Source organism: Aquarana catesbeiana, linkage group LG08 (assembly GCF_042186555.1).
Source record: "Aquarana catesbeiana isolate 2022-GZ linkage group LG08, ASM4218655v1, whole genome shotgun sequence".
NCBI classification, from domain to species: domain Eukaryota; kingdom Metazoa; phylum Chordata; class Amphibia; order Anura; family Ranidae; genus Aquarana; species Aquarana catesbeiana.
This window is the reverse complement of record NC_133331.1, coordinates 2,770,987-2,783,539: the sequence shown is the minus strand read 5'-3', so window position 1 is coordinate 2,783,539 and position 12,553 is coordinate 2,770,987. Positions and strand designations below refer to the sequence as shown.

Sequence of the window (12,553 nt, the reverse complement as noted above, 5' to 3'; positions counted from 1 at the left end):
CCCCTTGCTTTTCGTGCTGGCACTGGAACCACTACTGGCTAGGATAAGACAGAACCCTGACATAGGGGGGGTAAAAGTGGGGGAGGAAACTCATAAGCTAGCCGCGTACGCGGATGATATTCTGTTCTATGTATCCACCCCAAAGGTTTCTCTCCCAAATATCATGAAAACACTAAAAGAGTATGGGGAGATCTCGAACTTTAAGTTAAACCCAGCGAAATCCGAAACGCTCACGTTTAATATCCCAGGGAAGGAGGAATTCTTACTCCAAAAGAGTTTCCCATTCGTGTGGGGTAAAAAAGAAATAAACTATTTAGGGGTTAAGCTGTCTAAAACCAACGAAAATTTATACCAAACAAACTTCATCTCACTATTAGACGAGATTAGAATCGAATTAAATAGAATAACAACAGGAAATATCTCGTGGGGGGGCAGAATAAATATCATCAAAATGATTCATCTCCCTAAAATCATATATAAAATGCAGATGCTACCGATCCCACTTCCGGACGCCTTTTTTAAAACAATTCAAAAGCTTTTCACAAACTTTATTTGGAAAAGGAAAAAAATAAGAATAAGCATGGCACAGTTAACTAAAGATAGAGTAAGAGGGGGTTGGGGAGCACCAGACATTAGAAATTACTATAACGCGGTGATACTGTCACGAGTGGTAGAATGGGCTAGGGAAAACAGAGAAAAGAGATGGGTGAAGATGGAGGGCACAATAAGCACCGTCAACTTAGGTAAAATAATCTGGATTCCCCCACAATTTAGAAAACTAGACAAAGGCACAAATAATATCACTAGACATGCACTAAAAATTTGGGACCACATTCACAGACAGGAAAAATGGGAATTCAACTCACCATTAATACCTTTAACAAACACAGAATACTTCACACCGGGAATAGAAGTCCTATTTGGAAAATGGATAACAAAAGAAAATGCACAGTTAAAAGATATCATGGACCAAGGCAACTTTTGCACGTATCTCGAATTAAAGAGCAAAAGGGAGTGGAGAACGATCGACGAATGGCATTATAACCAATTAAAACATTTCGTAGAGCATTTGCCCCAGCCAATAAGAGCGGAAGCAAACTTGCTCCCCTTAGAAAAAAATATGTGAGGACAAGGGAAAAAAGAGGGTGATCTCAAAAATCTACAGTATACTCATAGATAGGTCTGGCCCAGACACCCCACCGCATATTACTAAGTGGGAAAAAGAACTAGGAACTAGTCTGAAGAAGGAAGAGATTAGTCGAATATTGCGCAGAGTACACACTACCACAGTAAACAGCAACATGAGGGAGATGAATTATAAATGCTTGATGAGATGGCACATTACACCCGACAAAGCGTACAAAATCCAAAAAGAAAAATCACAATACTGCTGGCGAGGGTGTAAAAAGATTGGGACAACAGCCCATGTATGGTGGCAATGCCCGGAAGTTGGAAGGTACTGGGAGGAAATCAGGCAAATAATAAGAGAAATAACTAACCTAAGGATACCAGACGACCCATGGAGCTGTTTGTTCCACGGGATAAATATCCCGAATAAACAATACTTGAAAACTTTACTGCCGCCAATGTTAAACGCAGCCAAAAGTCTTATTCCCCGACACTGGAAGGAACCCACGAGACCCACAATAAGGAGCTGGTGTAATAAAGTTAACGAGATCCAAAACTTAGAGTACCTGAGGTACAGTGAGGGGGAGGGTTTGGACGCTCATGGGGAAAAATGGCAAGAATGGGAGAAATTTAAACAAACGTTGAGATATGCTGAAGTTATGGGAGCTTAGGGAGCAGGAGAAAGTAGGCATTAGGGAAGAAGAGGAAAACTAGAGGACAACCAAACCAGAAGACAGAGGAGTAGCCTAGACGCCCAGAAAAGCGACTGGTAGTCGGGGGTAGATGGGGTTGGGGGGGGGGTGGGGTGGGGCGGGAGGGACACGCGGTAAAGTGGGTCTGGAAAAGAAGGGGAAAGAGGAGAAGAAAGGGAAAAAAAAAAAAAAAAAAAAAAAAAAAGAAGAAAAAAAAAAAAAAAGGAGAGAAAAGAGAGAGGGAAAGGTAAAAAAGAAAAGGAAAAAACGCTACTATGATGTAATCGTGAGGGAAACAAATGAACGGAAAAGTTGATTAAAGTACCTCAAAACGACAAAAGCTGAAGTAGCAAAAAAAAAAAAAAAAAAAAAAAAAAAAAAAAAAAAAAAAAAAAAAAAAAAAAAAAAACTCTTTTCTTCTAATTGTAATGAGTGGCCACGAGTCTTGTTAAACTCCCTTCCACGGAAAAAGTTTTCTTCCTATTGTGGGGTCACCAGTCCGGTATTTATACAATGAAATCATATCCCCTCTCAAGCGTCTCTTCTCCAGAGAGAATAAGTTCAGAGCTCACAACCTTTCCTCATAACTAAGATCCTCCAGACCCTTTATTAGCTTTGTTGCCCTTCTTTGTACTCGCTCCATTTCCAGTACATCCTTCCTGAGGACTGGTGCCCAGAACTGGACAGCATACTCCAGGTGCGGCCGGACCAGAGTCTTGTAGAGCGGGAGAATTATCGTTTTCTCTCTGGAGTTGATCCCTTTTTAATGCATGAACAAAATAAAAAAGGGATTGGTTCCAGCACAGAACCCTGGGGGACCCCACTACCCACCCCTGACCATTCCGCGTACCCCCCATTTATCACCACCCTCTGAACTCGCCCTTGTAGCCAGTTTTCAATCCATGTACTCACCCTATGGTCCATGCCAACGCACCTTATTTTGTACAGTAAACGTTTATGGGGAACGGTGTCAAATGCTTTTGCAAAATCCAGATACACCACGTCTACGGGCCTTCCTTTATCTAGATGGCAACTCACCTCCTCATAGAAGGTTAAAAGATTGGTTTGGCAAGAACGATTCTTCATGAATCCATGCTGATTACTGCTAATGATACCGTTCTCATTACTAAAATCTTGTATATAGTCCCTTATCGCCCCCTCCAAGAGCTTGCATACTATTAATGTTAGGCTAACTGGTGTGCAATTGCCAGGGATGTATTTTGGGCCCTTTTTAAATATTGGTGCTACATTAGAATGGTACCAGCGGCTTGGAGAAAAGCCAGTAGACTGTCAGTAAAAATTAGGAACAATGGTCCTGCAATTACTTGACCGAGTTCCCCCAAGTACCCTCGGGTGCAAGCCATCTGGTCCTGGCGATTTATAAACGTTAAGTTTCCTAAGTCTAATTCTGTTAGCCATGGAGGTGCTTCCTGTGTTGTGTCATGAGGATAAACACTGCAGTTTTGGTTACTGAAGCCCCCCGATTCACTCGTGAAGACTGAGGAGAAGAATAAATTCAATACCTCTGCCATCTCCCCATCCTTTGTAACCAGATGTCCTTCCTCATGGGTCCAATATGGTCTGTCCTCCCTTTTTTACCGTTTACATACTTAAAGAATTTCTTGGGATTTTTTTTTGCTCTCCTCCGCTATGTGTCTTTCATGTTCTATCTTAGCCGTCCTGATTGCACCCTTACATTTCTTATTGCATTCTTTATAAAGTCTGAATGCTGAGGATGATCCCTCAACCTTTTATTTTTTTGAAGGCCTTCTTTGCTTCTATATGCATTTTTACATTGGAGTTAAGCCATCCAGGACTTTTGTTCGCTCTTTTAAAATTACCCAATGGGATGCATTGGCCAATACCCTTATTTAATATGCTCTTAAAGTGAACTCATCTCTCCTCCGTGTTAGGAGGCACGGATAGGAGGCACTGGTGGCTGCACTGATACGAGGCACTCATGGCTGGGCATGCTGAGCAGGCAGGACTCACATTTTTCCCTAGGGAGCCGCAGCAGGCATCTTCACACATGGCAGGCACTTCAAGGACATCCAAGGCGAGCTGGAGAGGGAGATGAGCTGAGAGGACATGGGGCCGCCCCTGGTTAGTCAGCCCTGGCCGGGGAAACATCTTCTGGGCTGCGCGATGGGGGCCCTTCCATTGACAGGAACCCACGCAGACACACACACACACAAAATAGCCTCCCCCATTGGTAGCACAGTCCTGCACAACACGGCTTCAGCAAGCCGCCGGGGACTGTATGTGTGCAAGAGGCTGGGCTCGGGAGACAGAATTGGGCATACCCCCTTCCCATGGTACGCGTACCACAGGTGTAGAAACCCGGATATATAGGACGTCACTGATATGTCAATGACCGTGTTGTAAGAGGCACGGTAAACATCTAACAGAAACGCACCTTTTCCTGCACAATCCGGTTGAAAATCTGCATCACACAGGATCGTACAAAGGTGTTGATATCATGAAGGTGTTCCTGCAGCGTGTCTAGGAAATTATCTCTGGTGTTCTTCTCTGCATCATCCAGTTTATCGCCGCTAAGAACACAGACCACCATTTCTCCCATGACAGTCAGCACTGCATTCCTCATCATGTAAGGCTGCAAAAAGAAAAAAACACTTGATATAGGACCACATGAAAAGCACACACACACACACACACACTATAAAACCAGGGGAAAGCAACCTCAGCCCTCCAGCCATAGTGCAACTACATATCCCATGAGACATTGCAAGACCCCGACCATCACAGGCATGATGGGATTTGTAGTTTCACCACAGCTGGAGGGCTGAGGTTTGCTGATCCACCACTATAATCGAATGGCTCCTCAGCGCACCTCTCCATCCAGGTAGTCCAGCAGCAGGCTGATATTGGGCATTACAATGGTGGGAATCCGCTCAGCCAGCTGAGTAATAAAGGCGGCCATCGTCTTCACACTGGAGCTCTCCTTGGAAAGATCCTGACAAGACTTCTGCCCAATCTTCCTGTGAAGTGAGCAGAACGTTTTTAGTGACATTATAAAAGGATTCCTATATTAAGGAAGAAAAACGGAGGACTGAGAGAAATAGGACCTTGTTTGCCTCCTATTGCCTGGCTTCTTTACTGAACCACCTCAATACCAGGTCAAGTCCGACACCTCTCACATTCATGGAAACAATTTTACTAGAAAATTACTTAGAACCCCCAAAACATTTTCTAAAGCAGAGACCTAAAGTGGCAGTCGTTGCAATTTTTGTTATGTCACACAACAGGCCATGTTTTGGGAATTTCTAAGATAAAATAGCTGTGGGGAGAAGACAGGAAGACAAAGAAAGCCTTGGAAACAATGTAAGCCAAGAAACATTTTGCCCAATGCCGTTATTGTGGACACTTGGGAAGCAGAAGGCATTAAAAAGTGGGTGGAACTCCGCTTTAAACTGGTAAACCAAAGGTGTCAAAACACAAGGCCCCCGGGCCATTTCGTGTGGTCCTCGCACCTCTCCTGCAGCTGCAGGAAAGCTCCAGCCCTCCTCTGGTCCTCCTCCAGACCCCTACTTTCAAGCAATGTATTCAGCTTCTTCCCAGCATAAGGAAAGGGGGTGCACTGTGATGTTAGGGAGAGTAGGGGACTCAACTTCTGATGGTGGGGTGGCCCTTGACATCTAATGTAAAAGGAGGGGGATGCGCTGGACATCTAATCTTACAGATACAACCGGACCTTTTGTGGGCAATCATATTGCTGATGCGGCCCACCATGAAATGGAGTTTGACACCCCTGTGGTAAACTGTAAAGGCTTTTAGAGTTTGAGGTCTGGTGTTAAAATTATTGCTCTTGCCTAGATGTTCCCGGCGATGCTTCAGATGTGTGGTGCGATCATCGCTTACATATGCGTGCGTGACAGACTTGTGTGGTGACCACTGCATGCGAGCACGAGGTGGAGTGGGAACAAAAAAAAAAAAAAAAAAAAAAAAAACACCACACACCCCACTACACACAGATGACATGGTATTTCAACTAGTTTCGCAGGTTTGCCGCTTTATCAGGAAATACATCTGCGGATGAAATGGAGATACAGTAATATATATAAATCCCATGTTAGGGGATATTTACAGAATCATGAAATGGGGGGGGGTGGTGAATGAATAATAATTAGATAGGGCTGCTTACCCATGCTTCGGTATGTGCAGAGCACAAAGCATCCCGGCAAGGTCTCCCGCGGCGATTGGGAAGGAGGTATATGGAATCACCAAATGGCTAGCGTCTGAATGAAACAGCATAGAAGATGGGGAATATCAGGCAAATGCCCAACGTCATGAAATTGTGCAGGTGTGAATGGAGACGAAGGGCACAGTGAAAAATTAAGTGATAAAGTGTGAATTGTGAAGAGAGGGGCCAAGAAAAAAAAAAAAAAAAAAAAAAAACACAACAACAACAACCACACACACAAAAGGAAAAGTGATAAAAGGAAGAGAAGGAAATGGAGGAAAACAGAGAGAAGGGAAAAGACAGGGGAAGGAAGGAAGGAAGGAAGGAAGGAAGGAAGGAAGGAAGGAAGGAAGGAAGGAAGGAAGGAAGGAAGGAAGGAAGGAAGGAAGGAAGGAAGGAAGGAAGGAAGGAAGGAAGGAAGGAAGAGTCAGAAGAGAGGAAAAAGATGTGAAGACTTCTACCAGGAAAAGGCCAGATATAAACCAAGTGTGTGCATTGGGAGGCAGAATATAAAAAGCAAGCCGTGGGGGGATGTGAACTTGATGCCAGGTGCATGCAATGCGGGTGAAAAAGGATGTGCTGCAAAATGAGCCTGAGGATCTAAACAAGAGGTGCAGTGATGAGAAGGGTTGGTATTTACCTTTAGCCATAAAGATTTTGATATGTGGGGCCCAGAGATCGAATCCCACATGGATCGATACAGGTATGTATAGATCAGGGGGTAGAGTAAGCCTGGAGCTAATTGCATAAAGCATGCACAGTATGACAGATGATGTTTGGAGGCAAAGTCCGGTATCTATAAAGATAGTAATAGGGTACAGCATTCAATTTTAATATAGTGGTAATGTCTATCAGACCGCAATCCTAACAAGAGAAGTGCGGCCAGATAAACAGCCATTTGGGATATAATGTGGAATAGACTTACTTATAATGGTGTTGATCCAGGGCTTCTCCGGGTCCCGTGCTAGCCTGTGTCAATAGCGGAACAAGCCCGCTATATATACACACACCCCCTAAAACCCCGCGACGCAGTAACGGCGCCGGCATCTGACAGGGTCACATGTTCAAGGGATCCGCAGTGCTCATGCGTGAGGAACAAAGAAGGTAACCCCCTCAAATGGGACTTTGACAGACCACCCATTCAGAAATAGATAAAATGTAATCTTTAATGATGTAGAGTAAAAAAAAAAAAAAAAAAAAAAAAAAAAAAAACATAAAATCCACATAAAAGACAAAAGATACACAATGTATATTACATGGAAAAAAAAAAAACAAAAACAAAAACACCAACCCGAACAAATACTGTACACATAAACATCATACAATGTAAATGCCGGACGCAGGCACAGGCACTAAGGACGGAAAGGTCCGTGCTAATATTACATAACTCACTGTAAATATTGGGCAAATTCTCAAGGTGCATAATATCTGCAATATCCATCCTGTAATGTATGCCCATGTAGTTCACATCAAGGTATGAGGGACCAACAGTTACTGGAGCCTGAAGTGTTGGCTGAGTAACCAAGGGATCAATATCCAGATGTCCCTTAGCAGATAAGTCTTACAAGTGTAGCAGTCTGGCGTGTGGATCCGTGCCTGAGGGACGCACACAAGCCTCAAAGCCACTGGGCGGAGAGTGACGTGCGCATGCATCTCAGAGCCACTGGGCAGAGCGCGATTTAAAGGTTAAATGCCACTGTTGGCTTGAACAAAGTTAATCCCTTCAAGTCCTTTCTTAAAGCATCCGGTGACCGACCCTTTATTATCCGACGCTCCTTTTTTGTCATTTGAGGGCGATTATGTGAAGGAATGTAATGTAGATATGAATGAATGATTTGTAAAGCGCTGCAAATGGGACCTGAATCGCCTCAAGGCACTGGTTAATAATAATTATAATAAATAATAATCTGAAAAGGTCTATTTTCTGGTGTATACATGTTTTTTCTCCTTACTCACGATATAAGTATACAGATTTGTTCCGTTTCTTCTCAAAATGGCGGGTACCCCCTACATCCCACACATCAGAAGAACGCGGAACTGAAGATGAAACCAAGGACAGCCAGACCTCGTTATGAAGATTCTCCATCTTCTTTTCTATCTTAACCAATGAGATGTACCTATTAGACTAACATAGCAATGACGTATTTGTGTGTATAAAATATTAGCACCGCCCACAAATAAATTAGAAGTGAAACAAGTAACCGTGCTGAGCGTGTTTTTTACTTTTATATGCATATCCACACTTTCCAATTAGAAAAAGCAGCAGATAAGGTTAAGAGCTTCAATCGAGCTCAAGTTAAACAAATTACTTTTCTGCCAGTTACCTGTATTGTGATTATTCACGTATGTATGTATGTATGTATGTATGTATATCCATCTTTGTTTGCTTTAGTTTTGGGCCATTAACACTGAGGACTTTCAATACTTTTCATTTATGCAAGTTCCTTTATCATCATGCAATGTCTGTTTAAAATATTTAATCCTCATTCTCACAATTATATACATGTTATTGATTTTGTGTACTGTATTCAAACTGTCTTTAATTTACTGGACTTCCTTCCCCGATTGCTCTGGTGGGGTGCAGTTAGCGGTGGCCCCCCCAGGCTTTGTCTCCATGCAGTGGCTGGTAGGCTCCCTGGCAGTGAGACGGCCTTCCCAATCGTGGCTGTTCGGCTGGCTGCTTGTATTTGCCTCAGTTGGGGCCCCATGCCTGGGGGACCCTTGAACCTACGTGCAGGCGTGTGCACGATACACTTGCGCTCTGCCTAGGTTCTGCCCAGTGGTTCTGAGATACATGCGCACACCACTCTCCCCCCAGTGGCTTTGAGGCTTGTGCGCAGGCACGCCCCTCGCGCACACAGCGGGACCCTTGACCCTGTCGGATGTCGGCGCCGTTACTGCGTCACGGAGTTGAAGGAGGTATATATGGCGGGCATGTTCCGCTATTGACACAGGCTAGCACGGGACCCGGAGAAGCCCTGGATCAACACCATTATAAGTCTATTCCACATTATCCCCCAAATGGCTGTTTATCTGGCCGCACTTCTCTTGTTAGGATTGCGGTCTGATAGACATTACCACTATATTAAATTGAATGCTGTACCCCATTACTATCTTTATAGATACCGGACTTTGCCTCCAAAACATCATCTGTCATACTGTGCATGCTTTATGCAATTAGCTCCAGGCTTACTCTACCCCCTGATCTATACATACCTGTATCGATCCAAGTGGGATTCTATCTCCGGGCCCCGCATATCAATATCTTTATGGCTAAAGGTAAATACCAACCCTTCTCATCACTGCACCTCTTGTTTATATCCTCAGGCTCATTTTGCAGCACATCCTTTTTTCACCCGCATCGCATGCACCTGGCATCAAGTTCACATCCCCCCCCATGGCTTGCTTTTTATATTCTGCCTCCCAATGTACACGCTTGGTTTATATCCGTCCTTTTCCTGGTAGAAGTCTTCACATCTTTTTCACCCTTGTCTCCATCTCCTTTTCCTCTCCTGACTATCCTTCCTTCCTCCTTTATCTCCTGTCTTTTCCCTTCTCTCTCCCCCTCTGTTTTCCGCTTTCCTTCTCTTCCTTTATCACTCTTCCTTTTTTTATTTAAATTGCTTTTTTTTTCTTGGCCCCTCTCTTCACAATTCACTTTTTATCACTTAATTTTTCACTGTGCCCTTTGTCTCCATTCACACCTGCACAATTTCATGACGTTGGGCATTTGCCTGATATTCCCCATCTTCTATGCCGTTTCATTCAGACGCAAGCTATTTGGTGATTCCATATACCTCCTTCCCAATCGCCGCGGGAGACCTTGCCGGGTTGCTTTGTGCTCTGCAGATACCGAAGCATGGGTAAGCAGCCCTATCTAATTATTATTCATTCACCACCCCCCCCCCCCCCCCCCCATTTCATGATTCTGTAAATATCCCCCAACATGGAATTTATACACATTACTGTATCTCCATTTCATCCGCAGATGTATTTCCTGATGAAGCAGCACACCTACGAAACTAGTTGAAATACCATGTCATCTGTGTTTTTTTTCAGCATTTTTTGCTGTCGTTATCTTGTATCAATAAATTTTGTAAATTTTTACAAGTGTTTTGTACTACCGATGCATATTTTCTTCACATGTCCACTTGCCTTCTTTTTCTTGGCGAGTCTGGGGTGGGGGCCACACTCCCAAGTATCTTTCTTTGCATAGAAATCAATCGGCTTCCAGGTTTTATTGTCAAAGCTTAACTGAACAAGCTGAAGTTAGAAGCCGATTGGTTACCATGCACAGCCGCACCAGGATTCTGTGTGCTTTGATCTTAGTAAAATCAACCCCATAACTCCTGATCTTTCCTTGGATTTATCCTTGGCCTTGTTTGCACCCGTTATCCTTCCAATGCTTCTTACTGCGATAGCCAGCTATAGATGGGAGCAAGTGGAGTCTTTTTTTGTATCACTGTCGAGTTTTTTGGTCAGGCAACGCACTGACATCTTTGGCATTGTGCTATATGCTGGGTGTTCAGTGTGCCTCTGTACCTTTAAGGGGTGGCTCCCCTTCAGGCCTCCTGCTCCCACCTATCAGAATGAATGTGCCTCCACTATGGGGACACTTATAAGTTAGTATAAGGTACCACAGATACCGGGGTGCCGTGACGAGGCTCTGTGGCTTACGCATGTATTTGCAAGTGTGTGCAGACTAAACCCCTGATTGTAACGCATACTGTCAGACAGGTTTAATTGGTTGTCTGTGAGCTGGTCAGTAAGTTAAGCTTGGTTTTTTTCCTTGGATTTATCCTTGGCCTTGTTTGCACCCGTTATCCTTCCAATGCTTCTTACTGCGATAGCCAGCTATAGATGGGAGCAAGTGGCGTCTTTTTTTGTATCACGGTCGAGTTTTTTGGTCAGGCAACGCACTGACATCTTTGGCATTGTGCTATATGCTGGGTGTTCAGTGTGCCTCTGTACCTTTAAGGGGTGGCTCCCCTTCAGGCCTCCTGCTCCCACCTATCAGAATGAATGTGCCTCCACTATGGGGGACACTTATAAGTTAGTATAAGGTACCACAGATACCGGGGTGCCGTGACGAGGCTCTGTGGCTTACGCATGTATTTGCAAGTGTGTGCAGACTAAACCCCTGATTGTAACGCACACTGTCAGACAGGTTTAATTGGTTGTCTGTGAGCTGGTCAGTAAGTTAAGCTTGTTTTTTTTCCTTGGATTTATCCTTGGCCTTGTTTGCAACTCCTGATCTTAGCCTAGGTTCTGCGCACATTTCCCGCACCGCATTCCAATCACACGGTCCTTGTGATCTGCTGCAGGTGTCAATACAAGGTTAAGCTGGCCTCATGGGTAAGCGATTGTATCCAGACTTTGCTGTATTTGGTAATTTTCTAGTGTCAATGTATTTTTTCCATTTTGTATTATCTTCTGTATTGGTTTCCAAACATTATTTATCTTATAGATTTATCCTCCTGATGAAGTGGTCCTTTGATTGCGAAACTGGTAGGAGGATCACATAGTCTGAGAAAAATTCCATAACCAGATCCATACACAGTATCGACTTTTCTTGATTTTATAGCTTGAAAGTGTGTAATATGCATGTGTTATATGTAATAAATAATCATTTTTATTCAAAGTTGATTGTTGTTGAATAGTACTGAGATAGTCCACTCCACCGTCTTGTCATAGGAAGACCGCTTCAGCAACTGTCCCTACCTCTTTCTTTTGCAATACGAATTTAAAAACGACACGCTAAATTAAATGCAGGTTGCAAATGGAGTGCATTTGCCTGCATCAGATCACATGGCACAAAACAACAAAAATGGAAGAAAAAAAAAAAAAAAAAAAAAAAAAAACACACAATACACACACACACACACGTAATAGAACAGTTATTTTTCTTCTATAACCCTCGCCCAGCTGCTCACTGATCTCCATTGTTCACATCCTTTCAAAGAAAATCTGATCAGAACATACTGGTCATGTTTGTGCACCGAATCCCCATAGGCTGGAATGGGTCATATATCATCTCCATTCAAGTCTGTAGGGACACGGTGCAAAGGCACCGCCAGCTCTGAACGCAGTTTTGTAAAAAAAAAAAAAAAAAAAAAAAAAAAAATAAAATGAACCCCCCCAAACATTTTTGCAGGGGGGGGGGGGGGGGGGGGGAGGAATAAAATTATATATATATATATATATATATATATATATATATATATATATATATATATATATATATATATATATATATATATAGTCTGTAAAGCATTGCACCCGCAATCAGCAGATCCCACAGACTCTCAATAAGCAGTCTGTTCCATTGTTCCATACAGGCAGGCAGTTAGGCTGGCCATACATTACACAATTTTCTTGTCCAATTTTTCTTTAGAAATTACCAAAACCATATGATATGAGGTCAAACCTAAACACTTCCTATTTGCTTGCAGTCAGGCTGGCCCTCGCACTACACAGTTGAATGTAAAGCTAAAGGAAAAATTAACTTAAAAAAAAATTGTATAATTTTTGG

General features: G+C 43.3%; 1 protein-coding gene across 2 annotated transcripts in view; it reads right to left on the bottom strand.

Annotated features, from left to right (window-relative positions):
* NCAPD2 (non-SMC condensin I complex subunit D2) overlaps positions 1 to 12,553 on the bottom strand; it is a gene marked incomplete at its 3' end in the record, with an annotated part of 53,064 nt that overhangs the window by 21,365 nt on the left and 19,146 nt on the right. For both annotated transcript variants that reach the window (XM_073595417.1, XM_073595418.1), the window contains 2 exon segments: positions 4,237 to 4,434; positions 4,672 to 4,819. In XM_073595417.1, coding sequence (XP_073451518.1) covers positions 4,237 to 4,434; positions 4,672 to 4,819 — 346 coding nt within the window.